Here is a 22,304-nt window from a genome sequence, read left to right on the forward strand (position 1 = left end):
CCTCCCTGGGCAGAGAGGACACCTGCGCAGCTGCGCATCGCCACAGGGAGACCGCCTTCGGACTGAAACCATCTCGACGCCTCAGCAACAAGCCAGGACCGCGGAGGGATGAGTAACACCTGGAGGAAGGCGGGGGAGAGGGCGTGTCGGTGGGAGCGGCGCGCTTATAGCCGACCTGCCTGGCTTCCTTCCCCGTCCCACCCCCGTGCGTGCCTCCAAGGAACTGTGCGAGTTGCTGTTGCCACTGTCGCTGTCGCTGCCGGGTGCCTCCCTGGGCGGAGAGGACACCTGCGCAGCTGCGCATCGCCACAGGGAGACCGCCTTCGGACTGAAACCATTGCAACTGCGCATGTGTGCAGCTGCGCAACTAATTTGTCCTGGGGGAGGCAGGCACTGAGCTGTGCCCCGGCTAGTTTGTTGTAAATTTGATATTGTATTTTATTGTATTGTGTTGTTTTGCTGCTGGCTGTATTGAGATATGCATTGTTATTGCTATTGTCATGTATTGAGATTTGTATTGATATTTACTGCATTGAAATGTACTGCTATATGCTATTGTGATGTATTGAGATTTGTACTGATATTTGTTGTATTGAGACATGTATTGTTATGTTATTATTATGTGAATCTGTTGTAAACCGCCTTGATTAAGTTTTTAGAAGGGCGGTATATAAATAAACCTTATTATTATTATTATTATTATTATCCCCTGGAACCCGATGGAAACATTCGGCGGTGGCGGCATTCCGCTGGGCAGTAAACTAGCATTCTGGGCCCCATCGGGTTCCCATCACGCTCCATGCGCGCCCCCACACGTGCACATTAGAATGCACCAGGGAACGTTTTAACTTCGGTGTGATAATCTTCTTAGTCTCAAAGGTGCTACAAGACCTCTCTATATATTGATTCTACAGACTAACACAGCTATATTTTAGGAGGGCCATAAAACAACAGATGACTTGAAGGCACACATACACACACACACTCGCACAGGATCTTCAAACATGGTACAGGTACCTTCACTAAAGACTAGAATAAGGGCAAGGATTGTGTGGCCCTGTGATGCTGTTGAAATGCACAGTTCCTACTCATTTAGTCGTCATAGCCAGTAGTGATGAATCATAGGCGGTGCACACCCAATTATAATCTGGAGGGCTATAAAATTCCACCACCTGGATTAGAGAAAGAAAAATAGATATAAGTGAATAGATGATAGAACACATCTGTTTGGTATTGTGGACTCTTCCTTTTGGCCTTGGGTCGGCAACGTTCTGGTACAAGCATGTTTGTGCAGGCTCCTGGTATGCTTGAAAGGCCTTCCGGGGTGGGAAGATCAAAACAGAATGGAAATAAGGATTCACTGCAGCAAAAGGCTAGTAAAGTTGTCAGTTTGCCATTCCACTCCCCCTAAGTAGGGCTCACATGCCTTCACCAACTACCTGATAAGCAGAAATGCAGTTGGTGAAACTGGATTTTCTGTTCATTTTACCTTCATATCAGCTGCATGTGAGGAGCATTTAAAAGGGGAGAGGAGAAGGAGGAGAAAAGAAGAAAGAAGAAGAAGAAGAAGAAGAAGAAGAAGAAGGGATAGAAAAGAGCAGGTGAACTGGAATTTTAAAATCTCAGCATTCATGACCCACAGAGCTTTAGAAAGATTCTAAACTATCCCCTATACTATCTTTCGCTCTCAGTGGGATGAAGGATAATGCTCCATTGTCTGTATTCACCTGGTAGTCCACCTAATTTCTGGAGAAGGAGTGGGGAGGGATCTTTGCTGCAAGCAGCAGTGCCTTGGGTTGGTCTTTGCAAATCCTTGTGCTATACAGGTTAACAAAGCTCTGACAAAGACACTCCTTTATAAAAAACCCTTTTATGCCTGCCCTGTCCTGCCTTTTTCCTCATCTGCTGTCTAGTTGGAAGATTTTTTTTAGCAACATTGGCATTGTGAAGAGTATGAAGGAGAGCTGGAGAAACACAAGATTTTTAGTGGTAGAATTCAAAAATATAGCTGTGTTAGTCTGTAGAATCAGTGCATAGAGAGATCTTGTAGCATCTTTGAGACTAACTGAAAGGAAGAAGTTGGCAGCATGAGCTTTCATAGAATTAAGTCTTCTTCCTCAAATGCATCTGAGGAAGTAGATGAAAGCTCATGCTGCCAAGATTTTTAGTCTCAAAGGTGCTACAACATCTCTCTATGTACAGATTCTACAGATTAACACAGCTATACCTTTGAAGATTTTTAGTGTCAGGTTTCACCAATATGTCTGCTGTAAACAACACAATGAAGGTTAAGGTTGGGAAAAGTGAGATTCAGCTCCAGCCAATCCTACTGCAGTTGTGTGTGACTCTCTACAATGGGAAAGGTAAACAGCAGCCACCTCTAGAATACATCCCTAAGCATGCATGAAATGGAAAAAAGGATGAGAACAGAGAAGCCTGCCTTGGATAGCTGGAAAAACAGCCAAACTTTTGTTTAGACCAAGGTTGAAAGTTTTTTTCAGTTAACCACCCTCAGAAAAATCTTGCTGCAGTCTGCCCCCAGATGGCTTCGAGGGTGTGGAGAGCGTTTCCATCATGTTTGGAGCCCCCCAAAGTTTAAAAAAAAACAGTGATTTTTACAAAAATTGTCTCAAAGTGCCCTCTGGGGGCCCAGAAAAGATAAAAACCATGATGACAATACCCCCGTGTCCCCTAGAGGGCATTTGTGTGTGGAGGTGACTGATTATTGTTTGCAGGAGCAGGAGTAATAGGGAGTGTGGCCCTCCAAGTTCTCCAGGGGAACTAGTGTACCCCCCTTAGCCTTCCACGGTTGTCCACCCCTAGTTTAGACAGTGGCTGAGAAACACATTTTGGACCTCATGCTGACTGGTGTTTGTGGGAGATGTAAGTCCAAAACACCTTTGGTTCCCCACCTTTGGACTTTACAAATTAGATTCAGAAGGACTGATACAGTCGGCTCTCCATATCCATGGATTCAACTATCCACAGTTTGAAAAATTTCCAAAAAATTCAAAAAGTAAACCTTGATTTTGCTGTTTTGTATGAGGGACACCATTTTATCATTCCATTTTATATAATGGGAGTTGAACATTCATGGAGTTTGGTATTCATGGGTGAGTGGAGGGTCCTGAAATCAAACCCCAACAGATACTAAGCCATTACTGTATAATATTATGTTAATGGGTAAAATCCCAGTGATTTCGCTGTTGCACTCGTGTCTTCCCTGTGGGCTTCCTATACGATATTGATTAACTGTTGTGGAAAATATGTGAGCTATTGTAATGTAGTGGTATGAATGTTGGACTATGAGCCTTATCACATGTGGGGGGTTTGCAGCTCTGATCCGCAGTCATTCCTGTTCTAGCAATGCGAAACGTGATGTTTTTTCACACCAGATCTGGAGTCACTCCTGTCTAGCAATGTGAATTCACGTTAAAACGTGATGTTTTACCACACCTGGTTGCCTTTTTGTTGCCCTTCTGAATTGAGGGGGAAGTGGAGTCAGTTCAATTCCAGACAAGTCACGTGATACGGATTCAAGCAAAGCGTAGTGAGTGCACATTGTATTACCATACCGGAACATACTTTGAGGGTTCAACAATTCAAATCGGTACCATTGCACATGCTCAATGGGGCTCTGGATGCTGTCCTCCTTCCCTGTCCCCTCCATAGCTGTCATCCTTCATGGTGTGAAGGAGCAGTCAGGAGATGGTGGGATGGGTGGGAGGGTGGCAGAGAGGATGAGATGGGGATGCAGGAGCAGGCAGGGGATGATGGGATAGGTCGCAGGGAGTCACTGGGGCCAGAATTGGGAAGCAGGAGCAGGCAGGGGATGATGGGATAGGTTGCAGGGGGTCACTGGGGCCAAGATTGGGATGAAGGAGCAGGCAGAGGATGAGGGGATAGGTCACAGGGGGTCACTGGGGCCAGAATCGGGATGCAGGAGCAGTCAGAGGATGATGGGATAGGTTGCAGGGAGTCACTGGGGCCAACTGGGGCCAGGATAGGGATGCAGGAGCAGTCTGGGGATGATGGGATAGGTCGCAGGGGGTCACTGAGGTCAGGATTGGGATGAAGGAGCAGGTAGGGGATGATGGGATAGGTCACAGGGGGTCACTGGGGCCAGTATCAAGATGCAGGCGCAGTCAGGGGATGATGGGATGGGTGGCAGGGTGTCAGAGAGGACGAGATGGCATGAAGGAGGAGGAGGGCGATGAAGGATGCAGGACGCAGGGAGCCAAGGGGGCGACATCAGAGTGATCTTCCACCACAGACCAATTCAAAGTGAAATCGAAGTGAACTTAGAAGCAGATTTTGGTGAATTCGCTTTTTTCCGAATTTATCAAAAAGAGGAGTCACTTTGGAATCACTGCGGAAGCCCCACGGAAGGAGCTCCCATAGAAAAGAATCATGTCTGATAACACATTCACATTATGACGTGAATCTGTATCGTTGGACCTGCAGTCACCCCAGAACTGAGCTGCAAAAATCTCCAAAAACCTTCATGTGATAAACACCTATGACTCTGGAGACCAGTGTTCGAATCCTGACTCAACCATGCAGGCCCACTCGGCAAGTCACACTCTCCTAGTCTCCAAGGATAGCAATGACAACCGCTCTCTGAAAGAACCTGCCAAGGCACGCAACAGGAACAACAACAATTATTTCTTACCCACATCTCCCCTTGAATTGAGGTGAGGAACAACAACAATTAACAAACAAACATCAGTTAACAAGACATCAGTTAAAAAACTTAAGTTTAAAGGATAAACAAGAAGTACACATATTAAAACAATCCACATTTAAAATTCATAATTTAAAATTCACAATTTAAAAAGCATCTAGACAAGCCTGCTGGAAAAGAATGGTCTTTAATGCTCTTTTAAATTTGGACAGCATATTCAGCTATCAAATTTCTTCTGGCAGGTCATTCCACAGTCTAGGGGCGGCTAAAGAAGAAGACCTTAAATAAGCTTAAATAGCAAGAATCCAGAGTGGAATAATGCTTTGAGTGTTGGACTCTGGAGATCAGGATTCAAATCCTTTCTCAGCTATGGGCCCAAACAGACAGGCCAAAATAAAGCTGCTTGGAGTCATTTTGGAGGTATGCTGTTTAAATTATGCATGCGTCCTAAGAGTCCAAAAGCCACACCAAAGCCACACTCCAGTCCTAAGGACTAGAGCACAGCTTTGAGGCAGCTTATGGCCTTTTAAGATGCATGTGTCATTTAAACAGCATACCTCCAAAGTGACCCCAAGCAGCTTTATTTTGGCCTGTCTGTTCGGGCCCTATGAAACCCATTGGGTGACTTTGGTAAGTCACATACTCTCAGCCTCAGGGGAAGGAAATGCCAAACCTCCTTTGAACAAAAATTGCCAAGAAAATCCTGTGACAGGGTTACCATAAGTCAGACATGACTTGAAGGCACAAAACAACCACAGCCACAACATAACCAGAAGATTGGCCATTGCATGTGTGAGGATACTGATGAGATAAAATAGTTGTGGTCTGCATTAGTGGAAAGACTATACTGTATCTGGAAATGCTGGAGAGTTGTTACCACAATCAGTAATGTAGAGTCCTTTGTTCTCTAGATGTTTCAGACTTCAACTCATAGAAACTGAGGCAGCACAGCTAAAGGCTGGGAATCTTTGAGAATTGAAATACAAAACATGCACCAATAAAATTACAAATCTTCTAAATATTATTTGGAGTTAATGTTGTCTGGTTGTTGTTGTTGTTTAAAAACTGGCTTTGGTGGAAGTGAAAGGTTCACAAAATAGTAAGGCACTCTCCAGGAAGAAGGGAATCATTTTGCTGATGTCTGCCAAAAATAAGAGAGAGAGACCTGCTACCTATCGACATTTTTCCTCTTTTATTTTTGGCAAAACATCTTCATCCTATAAAAGAAAAACAAACTAAAGCACGCAAATTTTGAATGTCACAAAATGGCATGGGCATAAGGAGAGCAGAGACCTGTGCCTCTTGTTCCCATTCGTACCACAGGGGGTATCTTGTGGCATTTGCGCAGCACACAGTCTGTACAACAATTACAGTCACAGTGGGGAAAGGCTGATATTGTCCTAGGTGCAAAATACAATGCATTCAGACATGGGAAAGTGCAGTTATCAAAATGGGATAAAGGTTGTTTTGATATCTTCCAGGCAGTCTCCACTGAATAGATAACAGCTGTGCATTTGCTGTGTTTTAAAAAGTTTTTTTTTAAAATTGGGAAAAAGTACCGTATATACTCGACTATAAGTCAATCTCACATATAAGTCAAGAGCTGGTTTTGAGACCAAAATTATGGATTTTGATATGACCCATGAATAAGTCGAGGGTAAAATGTAGGGGCATGTAATGAAAGATGTAAAGGATTAAACAAAGGGAAAAATGCCAAAGAACTTAAAAATTGTTTTTGTAATTATTATATTATAATAATAATTATTATAATTATTTGTGCTTATACTAAAGGCTGGATGGACGAGAGAGTAGAAGGGGGGTCAGTTCTTCAGGGCAGATGAAACTGTTGTCTTTCACCAGGGGATGGTGTGTGTGTGTGTGTGTGTGTGTGTATATATATATATATATATATATATAAAATTTAAAGTACAGTACTTACATTGACCTGTGGATAAGTCGACTCAGTTTTTTTGGTCAATTTTTTAACCAAAATTTCTAGACTTACACATGAGTATTTACAGTATATGATCGGGATGAAGAAACTGATGTCTCCTGTACCTCCTCCAGTTCTCCTACATGAAGCTATGAGCTATAATTTTGCTTTATGGCTGGAATGGACAAAGACCAGTCCTCCAGAAGGGACTGGAAGTACTTTCATTCCTAGCAGCAAAGTCAGTGTTTAGAAATGTTGGGCAATAGAATCTAACAATACCTATAGGGCTTGCTCACCCTTTCTTCATAGTAAAGTTAGTTTGGATCCTGGCACCTTCACCAAGAGGCTGTAAGTGCTTAATATGCAAATTATGGAAGAAAAGGTATTAATAGCAATTCTCTAGCAACGATTGGTGGCTGTGGTTGTTTTGTGCCTTCAGAAACATTAAGGGGACTTCGTGGGATCAGTTTTATTTGCTTTATAGTAAGTAAAATCTATGATATCTGAAACCAGAGCATAGTACTTAGATGTTAAAATGCTTTCGTTTATGTGACAGTTCTGATGTTTTAATTGTTTTTATTACTAAAAAGCATGAAATAAAAATTTATATGGGAAGCAGATCAAATTGGTCTGAAGTAATTCAGATGCACTAAAATAGTAGTAGTGCCAAGGTAAAAGCTGTAATAAATAATAATAATAATAATAATAATAATAATAATAATAATAATAATATAGGGTAATGTTTGCCCACACAGTTTTGAGTGTTTTACTATTTGTACATTGTCAGCCATAAGTATATGCCAGTTTGATTCATGTGAAAAAAAGTGTTTTTTTTTTAGTGCTAAGCTATTCTTCTCTACAGATAGCCCTGTTAAATATACAGAGCTTAAAAAGTTATAGCCACCCCTTTTACAGCTATATTGGGGCTGCAGCAACCACATGCTGTAGCCCTAATCTGGCCTTTCCAGGGCACAAAAAGGAGCCTCAAAAAGTGGCTCCTTTTTGCGCCCTAGAAAAGGTGCAATAGCTGTAGTGTTATGACTTTACGGCACTCCTTTGGCTCTGTGTTGTGCAGATGCAGCATCAGAGGAGCACCATGATGCCACGCACCATGCAGTGTGGTACACAGCATCATTCTGCCCTGGGGGAGCGGAAACGGCGCATGTGTCGTGTAGATAGAATTCCCTGACTCCGCCCCCCAGCCAGCCCAAACTGCCAGTCTGTAAAGGGCCTTAGCAAGTCTAATTGCTTGCTGGTTCTAATACAGATGAAATTAGGTACCGTTATAGTTACAACTCAGGATTTTCCATTCATCAGAGGTAGGTGGTAACAGTTACTTTTTCGTTACTTGTAAAAATGCTATAAGCTAATGACCAGTGGTGCAAAATACACTTTGTAAAATCTACACAGTCAGTTAGTTCATCAAAGGTGTCACCAAGAGGGTGCAGGGAGTATTCAACACACCTCAGGGGTGGGGGTGGCACCCAGTTGGGCCCTCCATCTACTACAGCTGCTGGGGAGAGTGCAGTGTTGCTGTCAACCAGCACCATCTTCCAGGTCTGGCAGGATTGCTGGCTGGCCAGGAAAGGGAGATGCTGGCAGCAGTGGCTCCACAGACCTCTCCCCTTCCTGCTCTCATGGTCTTCCTTTCCTGTATGGCTGGCTGCCAAGCGGCAGCAACAAATCAGCAACTCTATTATGCTTTGGTCAAGTCTCACCTGGAATACTGTGTCCAGTTCTGGGCACCACAATTCAAAAAGGATGTTCACAAGCTGGAACGTGTCCAAAGAAAGACCACCAAATGGTGAAAGGCCTGGAAGCCATGCCCTATGAGGGGAGACTTAGGGAGCTGTATATGTTTAGCCTGGAGAAGAGAAGGTTAAGAGGTGATGTGATAGTCCAGTTTAAGTATAGAAAAGGGTGTCATATTGAGGATGGAGAAAGCTTGTTTTCTGCTGCTTCAAAGAATAGAACCTTCTGCTTTGTTGAGGTGGAATCTCTTTTCCTCTTGTTTGAATTCATGGAGCAGTGGATTCAAACAAGAGGAAAGGAGATTCCATCTAAGTATTAGGAGGAACTTCCTGACAGTAAGAGCTGTTTGACATGGAGCACACTGAGTGGTGGAGTCTCCTTCTTTGGAAGTTTTTAAACAGAGGCTGGATGGCCATCTGCCAGCGATGCTTTGCTTGAGAGTTCCTGCATGGCAGGAGGTTGGACTGGCTGGCCCTTGGAGTCTCTTCTGACTCTATGATTCTATGATGACTGCAGTTGTTGTCACTTGCCTGCTATCATTCACCTTCTCAATGCTCTTTTGAAGAGAAGCACCAAAGAGCTGCTGTCACCACTACCATTTTCCTGCCCATGCATTCAAATTGGCCAGAAGTGGCATTTTGTGTCAGGGAGGGTAGAGGGAGTTGGTGCTTCTTTAGATTCTCCTGGGATGGACTAAGCTCTTGCATTTCACTGTACTACTGAGAGAAGGGGATGATTTCTATTTTAATAAGAGTTAAGATACAGTACCCATGGATAAGTTGACCCAGGTTTTTGGGATCAGTTTTTTAAGTAAAATTTCTAGTCTGATACATGTATGTATGTATGTATGTATGTCCTAACAAGGACTTAAATCATATTTTGATAAGCTTCACTGATGCACAATCCCATAGGTGTCCACTCAGAAATAAGGCCTCCTGAGTTCAAACCTATTCCCAGGTAAGTGTGTATAGAACTCTAGCCTTAGTCTCTGCATTAGATCACTTCGTTGTTGTTGTTTTTAAAAGGGGAAAATGTGAGTATGTGGAAGATTTTTGGATGTAGTTGAGAGCTGTGACATTTACCATATGCCTGTAAAATAAACACAGAGCTTGTTCTTGAAGTCAGTATTTTAGTTCAAAACAACAGCATCAGGTAACTAGAGAGATTAATCTCCCCCCTCCTTTTTTCTTTTCTTTTTTGCCTGTAAGGAATATTTTGTTTTTTAATGTTAAAAGAGAATAGGACATGTCCTACTAGCAAAGGCATGAAAGGACAAGACCTGTTTTTCTGTATCTGTTCATATCTCTGAGACTTGCAGAAGTTTCTCATTGTACACACTCAAGTGTCACATTAGCTGTGTGGGGCTGGTTATATCCCCCAGTGGTTGTCAGTTCAGCCTCTGAAAGTTAATGGACTACAACTCTCATCATTCCTCACTATTAGCTTGCTGGCTATGGCTGCTGCGAGTTTCAGTCCAGTGGCATCTGGAGGATTTCTCAGTTTCAAACCCTGAGCTAAAATTACAGGATGGTGTCATCCTAAGGACTGCAGCATAGCTTTGGCACAGCTTCTGCTCTCTTAGGATGCATGCATCATTTAAACAGCAAACCTCCAAAGTGACCTGAAGCAGCTTTATTTTGGCCTGTCTGTATGGGCCCATTGCCTACAGCAGTATTCATTGGCAGTCTCCCATCCTTGTACTAACCAGAACTGACCCTGCATCCATGATCAGACAGGATCAGGTGCCTTTAGAATATTCAGGAATGAGGGAAGATGCAGGGCAATATTTCTGGTTGAACAGCAGTAGTGGGGATGTGGTCTGCAAGCAATTTCGGGCTGGCTGTTGGCACCTGGACTTGCTGTAGTTGCTATCCTTGGAATTGACAATTTGGGGATAAATAAATATAGTCTGAGCTGGTATGTTGTGCACGTGTTTGTCCTCTTTGCCTATAAGTCATGAATGGAAGCACAGAAAGAAATGTAATGGGGAGGGAAATGAAATTTACACACGCACGCATGCACGGTACACACACACACACACAATTTGAACTTGTTCCATTCATTTCTTTAAGCAATTTCCCCCTAGCCCAGTTGAGTTCTGGCACTGGAGACTGGCTGTGGGGGTGGAGAATCTCTTTTCATGCTTCTCTTTCTCTGATTTGTAGAGTATTTAAAAAACCCAGACCAAACCAAATACAAGCTTTTTTTTAAAGCACATTTTTGTTGAAAAAAGTTGATTGATGCTTCTCTCAAACACACTTTAGTTGCTGATTAACTTGTCTATTTGATTTCTTTCTGTCATTTCATTAGCAACTCACATTCTGCTTTGACTGACAGTTAGAGTCCTACATTTTCAAGCTGGCATAAGCAATTTTATCTCAAACCTTAGGGTATGTCATTAAATAAATGATGTCCAGGGACCCAGGAGGGATAATGACATTGCACTTCTTGGTTTCTTCTGAATATATAGAAATCTGTTGGAGCTTGGAAGTAAATCATTACATGTAGTGTGAGTAGCAAAGATATATGTGTAAAAATAAATGTCTGGTAAACTCAAATTAAAAAGTAACAACTAACATTTACTTAGAGGTCATATTGCAAACATATGTTGAATAATGAGTGCACCAAACAATTTTAGATTATAGCAAAATCATTCACTGTGTAGACCATGAGAAGCTATGGTTTACTCTAAGAGAAATGGAAGTGCAACAATATCTGATTGTCCTGTTGCACATCTTATATTCTGAACAAGATGCCAATGGCAAGACATAGAGTTCCTATTAGCAAAGTGATCAGAGAAGGCTGATTTTTATCACCTTATCTGTTAATTTGTATGCAGATCATATGGAAAGCAGGATTAAACCCAGAGTGAGCAGGAATGAAAACTGGGGAAGGAACATCAGCAATTTAAGATATGCAGATGATACCACATTACTTGCAGAAAATAGCAGACTTGGAATAATTACCGATGAAATTTAAGGAGATAGGTGCAAAAGCTGAATTACAGCTGAATTGTAAGACAAAAATAATCACCGTAGATGATTTATATAAATTTAAAGTGGGTAACAAAGACATTGAATTAGTTAAATATTTCTTGTATATTGCTTCACTCATTAATCAAAATGGAGGATACACTCAAAAAATTAGAAGATGTATGATTGGGAAAACCAAGCATGAAGAATAAGTTTAATGAGATACAATTAAATAATTCATGCCATTTCCAGGTATCGTTGTGAAAGCTGGACAGTGAAGAAAGTGGAGAGGAAGAAAATCAACTAATTTGAAATGTGGTATTGAAGGAGAGTTCTATGGATACTGTGAATTAATAAAAAGACAAATAAATAGGTCCTAGTGCAAATCAAACCTGAACTCTCACTAGAAGCCAAGAGAACTAAACAGAGACTCTCATACGTTGGCTATATCATGACAAGACATGACTAATTAGAAAAGACAATAATGCGTGGAAGGAAGGGGGGGGGGTAAAGACCACAGGTGGCTTGATCTCTGTCTTTGAGAAGGACTCTTGGGGGTCTCTCATTCATAGGATCACCATAAGGTGAAATCACCTTGATTGCCACCAAGAACAACAGCAACCAGCCTTTATTAGGCTGACTAAAAGGGTATACAATCAAATATATGCCTTTTTGTATTTTGGACAAGAATAAACTAATTTGAGATGTGGTGCTAGACAAGAGTGCTGAGGATACTGTGGGCAGCCACAAAGACAAAGAAATAGGTCCTTGAAAAGATCAAGCTTGAACTCTCCCTGGAAGCCAAAGTAATGAAACTGAGGCTGTCATATTTTGGCCACAGCATGAGAAGGCATGACTCAGTGGAAAAGACATTAATGGCTGGAAAAGTGGAGGGCATTAGAAAGATAGGTAGACCATATACCAGATAGCTAGACCAAATCAGGGAGGTCAAGGGCATGAATCTACAGGAACTGAGTGGAGCAGTGGAGGATAGGGGGCTTGGAGGTCTCTCATCCATAGGGTCCCCATGATTGACCTGAGGGCAGTTAAGAACAACAACAAATCTGGAAGCTTAAATCAAGAGCCTCAAGGAAGATAAAGATCTTAATTGGTTTGCTTATATCCAACTTCAGGGCAGATTTAATGTAAACAAGAGAAATTCAGCCCTAGATGTTAGAGAAAATGAGTTTTATTTAGAGTTATGTAAAGATTATGATCATATAACTTAACCAGTGTGTAAATTACTTTTGAAACTAAAGGTGGAAGATGAAGCTGTAAAAGCATACATGATAAGGTGGACCCAAAATTTTAGCCACAGTGTCAATAAAGATATATGGGGGAAACGTGATCTAAAGATATAAACTTGACTTTGTATAGTGATTTAAAAGAAAACCTATACTGTATAAGATGATGCATAGATGGTATCTAATCCCAAATAAGTGATTGAAAATGGCCCAGAATGTTTCAACTCATTTTAGGGATGTCAAAATAAGAGAGTTTCTTTTTTTCCCCATATGTGATGCTTGCAAGAAGGTGAAAAGTTACTGTTTTTAAGAGTTATAAAAAAAATAAAATAAAAAATAAAACAAATTATTATTATTATTATTATTATTATTATTATTATTATTATATGTTAATTCCCCCTCTCTCTCCCTCTCCCCCTTCTCTCTCTATATGCTAAATTTTGTAATGTTGCCATAAATGTGCCAAATGTGGATACTGAGTATAATTGCAGTATTAAGGCTCAGAAATTAATTTGCCCTAAGTGCCTTCTGTCATTAGAAAAAGGTGAAATCAGTGGAAGAATAGCAGTGGAGAAACCAGGTCTTTTTAAAAGGAGATGAAAAAGTGGGATGACAGAGGATTAAACAGGACTGTTCCTGCCAAAATGGAACAATTGGAAGGCTTATTGGATTGCTACTGAACAATACATGCTACACTGCAAATTAGAGGCTTTATCCTACAGGCTTCTAGAAAATGCAATTCACCTTGTTTTGCCAAAAAAAAAAAAAAAAAAGGGCACTCAGGCATTCTGGAGAGATCAGTGGCCAGAAAAATAGTCTTTGTGCGAGGGACGCAAGTGGTCTGCATTTTGCCCACCACTGCTATATTCCTAATTTATATGGTAATTGAACATAACATGATGCTACATGTTGGGCATAGCTATACCTCTTGAATTTGCACAGTGGAAATAGAGATTTTATTTGTGTATGATTTCACCAAAATTGGCACATTTGAATTCTTAACAATGGACAGAAACAACCTCAGGTTTATACTATTTGAGCATGTGAGAAAGTTCAGGTTCCTGTTCCTGTTCAGGATCAAATAGTGCTTCATTTTCAGGAAAGAGGCTTAAGCCTCCAGAAGCTGTAAAAAATCTGAGGGCCCTTTCATACTATATAATTGTAGCACTATAATTACACATTAACTGCCATGTTTGCAGCCTATGGAATCCTGGGATTTGTAGTTTCATAAGGCACTAGGAATTTCTGGCTGAGAAGTCTAAATGTTGCTCCCTAAGCTGCAAGCCCCAGGATACCATAGGCTGTTATCAGGACAAAGTGGACTCCTACTGCTCTAATTGTGCAGTGTGAAGGTGTCCCGAAACCAACCTCAGAAAACGCACACACACATGCACACACACATGCACACTTCAGTTGCTGAGGAGAATAGGCTTGTTTGTTGTAAGTTTCTTGTCTTATATATCGTTGCTTTATGGAATGCAGGAAAGTGGCAGAACATGTATTGATCCAGAGCAGTATTTGGAGCCATTATTAGTACACTGGGCCCTTGTTATCCACTGTGGTTTGGTTCCAGGATCACTTTCCACTGTGAATATCAGAATCCATGGATGCTCTAGTCCCATTAAATACAATGGCATAGTAAGATGGTGTCCCTTATATAAAATGGTAAAATCAAGTATTGCTTTTTGGAATATATAAGGATGGTTGAATCTGTGGATAAAATAATTGTGGATGTGGAGAGCTGACAGTATGCTACAGTAGGTTTATGTGTGAGAAGGACTATGCAGATCTGGTGAATTGGTTAACCCCTGTTTAGTTTGTTGAGAAGTTATTAATTTTGTTACACTGCACAGGGAGGAAAATGTGAATTGGTGATACCAGTGCCACGTTTCCTCAGAATTTAAATCCATTATGTTAATGATCTTATCTTTTTTAAAAAAGGAAAAACAGTAGAAAATAAAATCGTGAGATACTGGAGAAGCCTTGAAAGTTAAATCAGAAGCTATTATCTTGAGACGAACTGCACATTGTTCCATTTCTTTATAGTTATGGGAATGCAGGGTGTAGAATGTCTCCTTCTCAGAACTGCGAGAGAAAAAATAAAGGGAACCTAATTCTTAAGAAATATGACCGATATGCATAATTTTTGTTAAATTGTTTCTTTTAAAAGCAGCCGTCGCCAAAAACTGGATAATTCCACAGACTAAATGTCTAGAGTATGTTTCAGTTTATAGCCTTCCCAGCCAGCTGTGACTACTAGTAGGATTTTAATGAAACAATGTACTTTGTTCTCCCAAGATGGTTGTTAAAAGTGTATGGTGGCTTGTTTTTCTGTGCTCAGACTTGGAGCTTGGTACAGGCAGACACGACTGCAATTGGCCTGTGTGGACAAAATGTTTAACAGGCACAAGTAGTATCAAGACAGAGGAGCAGGGGAAACTGAAGTGCATTTATTTGGGTTACTTGTGTGAATAAAATGTTTTGGTGTCAGAGCCTGCTTCATAAGAATGGTCTTCTTAGGGTTTTTTCTTTCTTTTTTGGTCAGATGCCCACACTATTCCATTCATCCCTCTTTAGTAAAACAAGTCCCAGACACTAAAAGGCATCATCTATGAATCTGGACAGCAAAATTTCTTCCTAAGTTTCCAGTGTATATCAGGAATGGTCAGTTCTGTCCTTCCAGTTGTGATTTGATTGCAATTCCCATAATCCTTCACTGTTGACTAGGCTGGCTTTGCTGATGGGGCAAAGAAAAATAAAATGGGATGGCCACAGTTGCCAGTATTTGGTCTACAAGTGAGAATTTGGAAGTATCTTTCCATTCTTACCTTCAAAGATGGCTGTTTTGTGTGGAATATGCAGCATCTGGAGCATGGCTGGTGTAGATTTGAAAGCCAGGCCTTATGAAGAATGACTGTAAAAGCTTAGTGTGTTTCCTCTAGGCAAGATAGAATTAAGGGAGCTGACTTGATAGCTGTTTTCAAAAAACGGATTAGATTTATTGCAGCAGTTGACATTTTTGATGGACTCAGTAAATATAAAGGTATTTATGAATGCCAAAATTGCAATATTGGAATTCCTAAGGTAGGATGAGAATTATGCAGCCCTCCTGATGTTGTTGGGTTGCAAGTCTCAACAGCCCTAACTAGCATGGTTTATGTTGAGGATTTCTGGGAGTTGCACTCCAACAACATCAGGAGGGTTTTGTCATTCCTACCCTTGACCTAGGTTCTAAATGTGTTAGAAAACATATTTTAGTTTTGTTTAAGACAATTCTTGTTTGATTTCTTTTTACAAGCTTTTTCTGTTACCTGTGTAATACCTTAAGGTGTATTAGAGTTTCACATGCTCCAAAGCCCAGAAGGCTGCACTATTTTGGCTCCTCTGGAACTGTGCCATTACAGCTGCCATTGAAATTGCTTGAACGTGATGATTTGGAGGGATTGTTCTAGCTGTTTTGGGACAGAGAGCATTAAAAAAAACACACAAAGGGGTTTTTGTACTTTAAATGTGTCTTTGTATTCAAAATGCTGGTTATGGCCATTGTTGTTGTTGTTGTTGTTGTTGTTGTTGTGTGCCTTCAAGTCATTAATTAGCCTGCCCAAGTTTTAAAATCCATGGGGAAGTGTTTTTCTCATGCCCATCCCCATCCCAAGCATATTTGTTGAGGATACGGGAGAGAGCCTTCTCAGTGGCTACTTCCAGATTGTGGAATTCCCTCCGATGGGAAACTAGGTTGGCATTGCCCGCTCTCTGCTCTCTCTCTGTTGGTGGGCAAAGACCTTTGAATATTGACTGTCTGTTGCAGAAGGCCTTTTAAATGAGATATGTTGCATTTGTGTTGGCATTTTTAATCACGGTTATTATATTTTAACTGCTTTTAAAAACTGATTTAAATCAATGTTTTAATGTGATTGCTTGTTTTTTTTTTTAAAGTTTTCTTCAACCCATGATTTTAACCACATTTTGTTTTAACTCAGATTTGAAAGATGGGTTAGAAAATACATGAACAAAAGTGGTTGAAAAATAATGTTTTGGCTGAAAAAAAATGAGAGGTGCCAGGTCATTGGAGGAGGTCAGTGAAGGTCCTAAGAGACACTGGACCCCTCTCCAAAGGGCAGCATGGAGTCTGAAGACCACATGTTTCCTACTGCTGTTTCATACATAAAGGAACATCACTCATTTATTATAGTCTTGGTGATGGAGAACTGTTTGTGTGATCATTGAAAATAATTCTGTACATAGAGACATGGAAGTCTTTGTATTGTAATGTTCTCATGTGTATTTTTAGACTGTTTACATATGCAAATCATCATCAGATGCATTGGTCATCAAGTAATAAAATATGTACATGTGAAGAATGTTACTGTAGTCATAGGAGTGGGCAAAGGTGTAATAGCTAAAGTAACACAGAGGACCTGCTTCTCTTGCTACATTTGTGCATAGAAAGAAGTGCCTGAGTACAAAATATATCTACATTGCACATTACAGAAAGCATGGGCATAAAAATTGCAGTTCACAGGGTTTTGAAGTACCTGAGTGCAAATACTCGGTACTTCCTTGGAACATTAACTGTATGGTTCATGTTGTTCATCAATAGTACTACAAAAAGCCACCATAGGTTTGATGTAAACATATGTAGATGGTTTGGAATTGAGTGGAAGCCTCTGCTCTCTCTATGTGTGTCTCACCTTGAAGTTAAAGCCTTGAATTGTCCACCAAGTATGTGAAAGCAATTAACATGCACAAATTAAAAGGAAGATAGTTGTTAAGATCCTGAGAAGAACCCTGATGGGGTTTCAAAGCTTATCCGGCATTCTCTTTCCCAGCATCCTACCAAATGTTTATGGGAAATCCACAACTATTGGCTGCTGGTGCCTCCCAAGTCAGTGATAAAGTGAATCCTGCTCTGCCACACTTACCATCACTCCAGAGCCTTCAGAAGCTGAAGAGGAGCTTAGGCAGCCGTGGAGGAGGAGAAAGGGGTGGGGCCAGTGAGAGCGGTACCCCTAAGAAGGAGGCTCACCAGTCTTTCCCCCAACTCAAACTCCAGCGCCAGCGCCCACAACACCTGGCAGCCATTGCGCCGTGGAGGAGAAAGGGGTTGGGCCGGTGAGCGGCACCCCTAAGAAGCCAGCTCGCCGGTCTTCTCCCCAACTCGGACCCCAGTGCCAGCACTCACAACACCAGGCAGCTGTCGCGCTGTGGAAGAGGTGAAAGGGGTGGGGCCGGTGAGAGCGGTACCCTTGAGAAGCCGGCTCGCCGGTCTTCCCCTTAACTTGGACCCTAGTGCCAGCACCCACACCACCAGGAATCATTTCCTGAGTCTGACCTATTATACATTATACATTGATTCTAATTTTGTTATATGTCTTAATGAAAGATGGTGGGAAAGGCAAGGGAATTGAAGTCATAAATAAGCAAAATCATCAGATACATTCTAGCAGTGGCATGCCAGTTGGTACAGTGTGGGGCAATAGGAGATATAGCATTAACAGGGTGAAGATGAAGTACAAGGGAAGACGAGATCGATGCCAGAAATCTATCTTGCCTTCCACTCATGCTGTTACCCCAAAAGAACCGAGGGTCAACCCAACCATACCACAGACCCTCACACTGCTCCTCTGCAATGCCAGGTCAGTTAAGAATAAATCCCACATAGTTTATGATCTATTAGAGGATGAAAATGCTGACCTGGCATGCTTTACAGAAACCTGGCTGGGAGAGGATAGTAATGTGACCTGGGCTAAGGCCCTCCCAGCCAGGTATGCTGTTAAGGAGGAAGTGAGGGAAAGTGGGCGAGGGGGAGGAGTGGCCTTGGTCCATAAATCTATCTTCACCCTGACCAGGAGACCTATCCGGAAAACAGATCATGTTGAGTGTATCTACCTGACCCTGAAGGCTAGGGATAGTCTAGGGATTATGTTAGTCTACCGTCCACCTCGTTGCCTAACAGACTCCCTGGCCGAGCTGACACAGCTGGTCTTGGAGCTGGTGCTGGAGTCTCCTAGGTCTCTTGTCCTGGGGACCTCAACATTCCCTTTGAGGCTGGCTTACTAGAGCTGACAGGTGTAGCTCGGGAGTTCATAACTTCCATGGCAGCCGTGGGCCTGTCCCAATTAGTCTTGGGTCCAACACATTGTGCTGGTAATAATAATAATAATAATAATAATAATAATAATAATAATAATAATACTTTATTCTTATATACCGCTATTCCTTTTTCAAGATCATAGCGGTGTACACGTTAAAAAACAATATAAAAACAGCAAAAAACAGCGTTAAAACATCAAATAGCAATCTAAAAACAGATAATAAAACATCAACTCATAGGGGGGAAAGCTTGACGGAAAAGGAAAGATTTTAGCATCCTCTTAAATCCATCAAGGGATGAGGCTGTGCGGAGCTCGTCGGGCAATACAAGGTGATGGTTATTACCTTTAAAGCCCTACATGGCTCAAGCACGAGTTACTTGCGGGAGCGCTTCTCCCTACATAATCTGCCCCGCACTCTCAGAACATCTGGGAAGTTCTTACTAGAATATTATAATACCAGTTTAATGACAACTTCACATAAGGCATTCACTGCTGCGGCCCCATGGTTATGGAATGACCTACCAGAAGAGATCCATTTCATTACTACCTTAGAGACCCTTAAGAAGGCACTCAAAATGGATCTCATCTGGTGGGCTTATCCACTGAATTCCATATAAAATGGTTATGATGACTGCTATTCCTTGACTCTGATTGTTGGCTAATGGACGAATTGTAATTTTTAGAGAACTAATAGGAATTCTTGGTAAATTCAGTGTTAGTATTTTATTGTTGTATTGATTGTAAATTGTACTAAATGTCCTTTAAGGTTGTAATCCCACCTCGATCTGTGGGAGAGGCGGGAGGTATAAATAAACTATATTATTATTATTATTATTATTATTATTATTATTATTATTATTATTATTAATCCACCTCCAGGTTGTAGATGTCTCTTGCAGATTTTAAAGGACCTATCCAAAGAGTTCAATTTATCTTGGGGATAGGAACCAGCACTTTGGACAGTTCCTTGAAATTTTGTGTTAAAATCCAGAACAGTTTCTCTAGTCCACTAATGTGGGAGCCACCAGCTGCTGGTACCCACAAGTGAAACAGGAATGCAATAGCATATTCGCCTTTCAAATATCTCTTGCAGAAGCTTTGACTGGAAGGGAAGTTTAAGTAGGAGGGAAGAGGACCATGCCCCCCACAGAGTGGGGCTAAAGTCATAAACTGCAGTTGTGAGAAACATTGTCCCCTGTCCCACAACAATGCTCTGGGCCACCTCTGGTCCTACACATGTGAGCCTCTCACAACCAAAACAGTTGGAAGACCCTTTGCTCAGTCGCAGAGCACAGGCATCACATGCCAAAAGTTGGTGGTTTCAAGCTTAGGGGTCTCCTGTTAGAATGATTATTTGGCAAGGTTCTCTTGACCTAGATAGCTGTTACCAGTCAGAACTGGGAGTGGTTGTATCACCATGGAGTCTGATTCCTTTACTTCTGGAAATGGACAATACATTGAAAGATCTGTGAGAAGGGAAACCTGCCCTCCCACCGCCGGCTTGATGTTTAATCTTTGGGTATCACACTTCTATAGCTGTCTGTGTAACAACATTTCTATTAATCAGCTGTACAATCCCAAACTCTTCATACTGTCTGGGATATTTTCTATTAAATGGAGATAAAGAAAGGCTATTGATTTCTTACCCACTGCCTCTGGGCCTTTTAAATCTGTATGGCATAAGAGAAGATAGCTTTTTCTTTTCCTTTATTCATTGCTTACTGCAAAACCTGTAGGCCAGCTCTGATATCTCAGGCAGCAGCTATGTAAATATTTATTGACACTGCAGTCATTAAAGTGGGGAGGGGGGCGGAGAGCATTGCTTCCACCTACTCATGCAGGAAACCCTTAATTCTGCCTTCATAAGGCAGCAAGGACAGGAAAAGTTGGTGTTACGGTTTGGAGTTAGTTTGACGCAGCCTGACTTCCTTGGTTTCTCTTCTGTTGCAGATTGCCATCCATAGAACAATTGGAAGTCAATCATCTCCTAACCAGAGACTTCCTTCCCTCCTTCAGCCAGTTTTACCAGCCTAAAACTCCAGTAAAAGAAAATGGGGCTCATGGATGTCTTTAAACTTTGTTCTTTGGAAATGAATATGACAGCAGTAACCATCACCTTCCTGGTATTCTTCTTGGTCTTACTTTATTGGTAAGTGGATTGATAGGATAGGCAATGCTTGAGGCCTGGCATGTGTACATTTTGTCAAGCAGGGTGAGTTTGAAATTCCTCACCAGTTTCCATGTTAATGCTGTAATCCTGAAGACCATTGTGTTCTCAATATCGACTCATTCACTGTAGTACTATTGCCAACCTGTTAATACCTTTTCATATATTGTATGAAGTGGATTCAAATCCACAAAAGCTTATGTCATGATAATATTGTTTGTCTTCAACTTAAGGGACCAGACCACTCTTTGATGTAAGTTGCTTCTCTTTACTGTATACACTGAATTCTGAGTAAGGTGGTTATTCCCACTTTTAGTGGGAATTAGCAACAGTAAATGTTTGGCTACAAGAATTAATGAGCATGCTTAGTGAATTGCTTGTCTCAAAATATGGCAGTTGAATTTTAATTGGACATCATCTTCTATGAAAGGTGACTGGTGTAAACCATCTTTTTGTGCAAGTTGTTCAAGGAAATTTCCATGACAATAAGAGGTTTGTGTCTCTCATTGAAATAAACTGTTAGTCTAATTAAGTATCTTGATGTGCTGTGATATTGACATCAATTAAAAGGTGGAAAGCAAAGCAGTTCATCAGTTTTTTAAAAAAAAACCATGTTTGACTAGCTTGCAGCCCTAAACAAAACAAAGCCTATTGGAAACTTGTACCATTATGTGACAGAAAATCACATTCTTGATATCTGTTTAAACTGGATAATCAGAGGATTCTGTTATTATGGGATATAGATTGCTTTTACCTTGAGAAGTGCCAGAGGAGTCTATTATACTTCTGCTGAAAATTTTTGATGCTGGATAATATTAAGATGAGGTTATTAGCTATAGGGATAGAAGTATTTTTAGGATCCAGTTTCTTAGCAATGTTACCTAGAACTAGACTTCCTAAGAACTCTGGAAATAGCATTCTGAAAAATCCCACTGCCATAGTTATAGTCATTGGTATGAGAATACCAGTGTTTGATCATGTTAAGAGTAGAGTGTCATCACAGTTGAACTGGAATGAATTGTCATAGTGATGATACTGTCACAGGTAGAAACATGGAACTAAATAGTAAGTTACTTTAGGAGATCTGTGATAGCATTTGGGATGCACTATCCAAAGCCTATAAAAATTACTTTTTTTGGACTACAATTTCCAAAATCCACTATCTTGCATTGTCATTAGCCATGTTCCCACATATGACCCTCAAATCTTTTTTCTTTCATTTGTGTTTATGTAGACATTTATATATTTTGGTAAGGTCTTAAGTTTAAAAAGACTGAATGAAATTCTCAACCATCTGCATTTGCCAAATTCAACAGCTTCGAAAAGTGCTCTCCTGGTCTCCAACAACAATAAAGAGATTTGTGGCACCTTAAAGACTAATAAATTTTATTTGCCATAAGCTTTTTTTACCTGTATACTGCTATGATCAACACGGAATTGCAGTTTATAAATAAAAC

General features: G+C 41.0%; 1 protein-coding gene across 1 annotated transcript in view; it reads left to right on the forward strand.

Annotated features, from left to right (window-relative positions):
* Positions 1 to 22,304, forward strand: part of LOC121930906 (thromboxane-A synthase-like) — a 185,750-nt gene that overhangs the window by 2,143 nt on the left and 161,303 nt on the right. The window contains exon 2 of the mRNA XM_042467902.1: positions 20,631 to 20,829. Coding sequence (XP_042323836.1) covers positions 20,732 to 20,829 — 98 coding nt within the window. The 5' untranslated portion in view covers positions 20,631 to 20,731. The remainder of the gene's footprint in view (positions 1 to 20,630; positions 20,830 to 22,304) is intronic.

The sequence above is a fragment of the Sceloporus undulatus genome, chromosome 5 (assembly GCF_019175285.1).
Source record: "Sceloporus undulatus isolate JIND9_A2432 ecotype Alabama chromosome 5, SceUnd_v1.1, whole genome shotgun sequence".
Taxonomy (NCBI): domain Eukaryota; kingdom Metazoa; phylum Chordata; class Lepidosauria; order Squamata; family Phrynosomatidae; genus Sceloporus; species Sceloporus undulatus.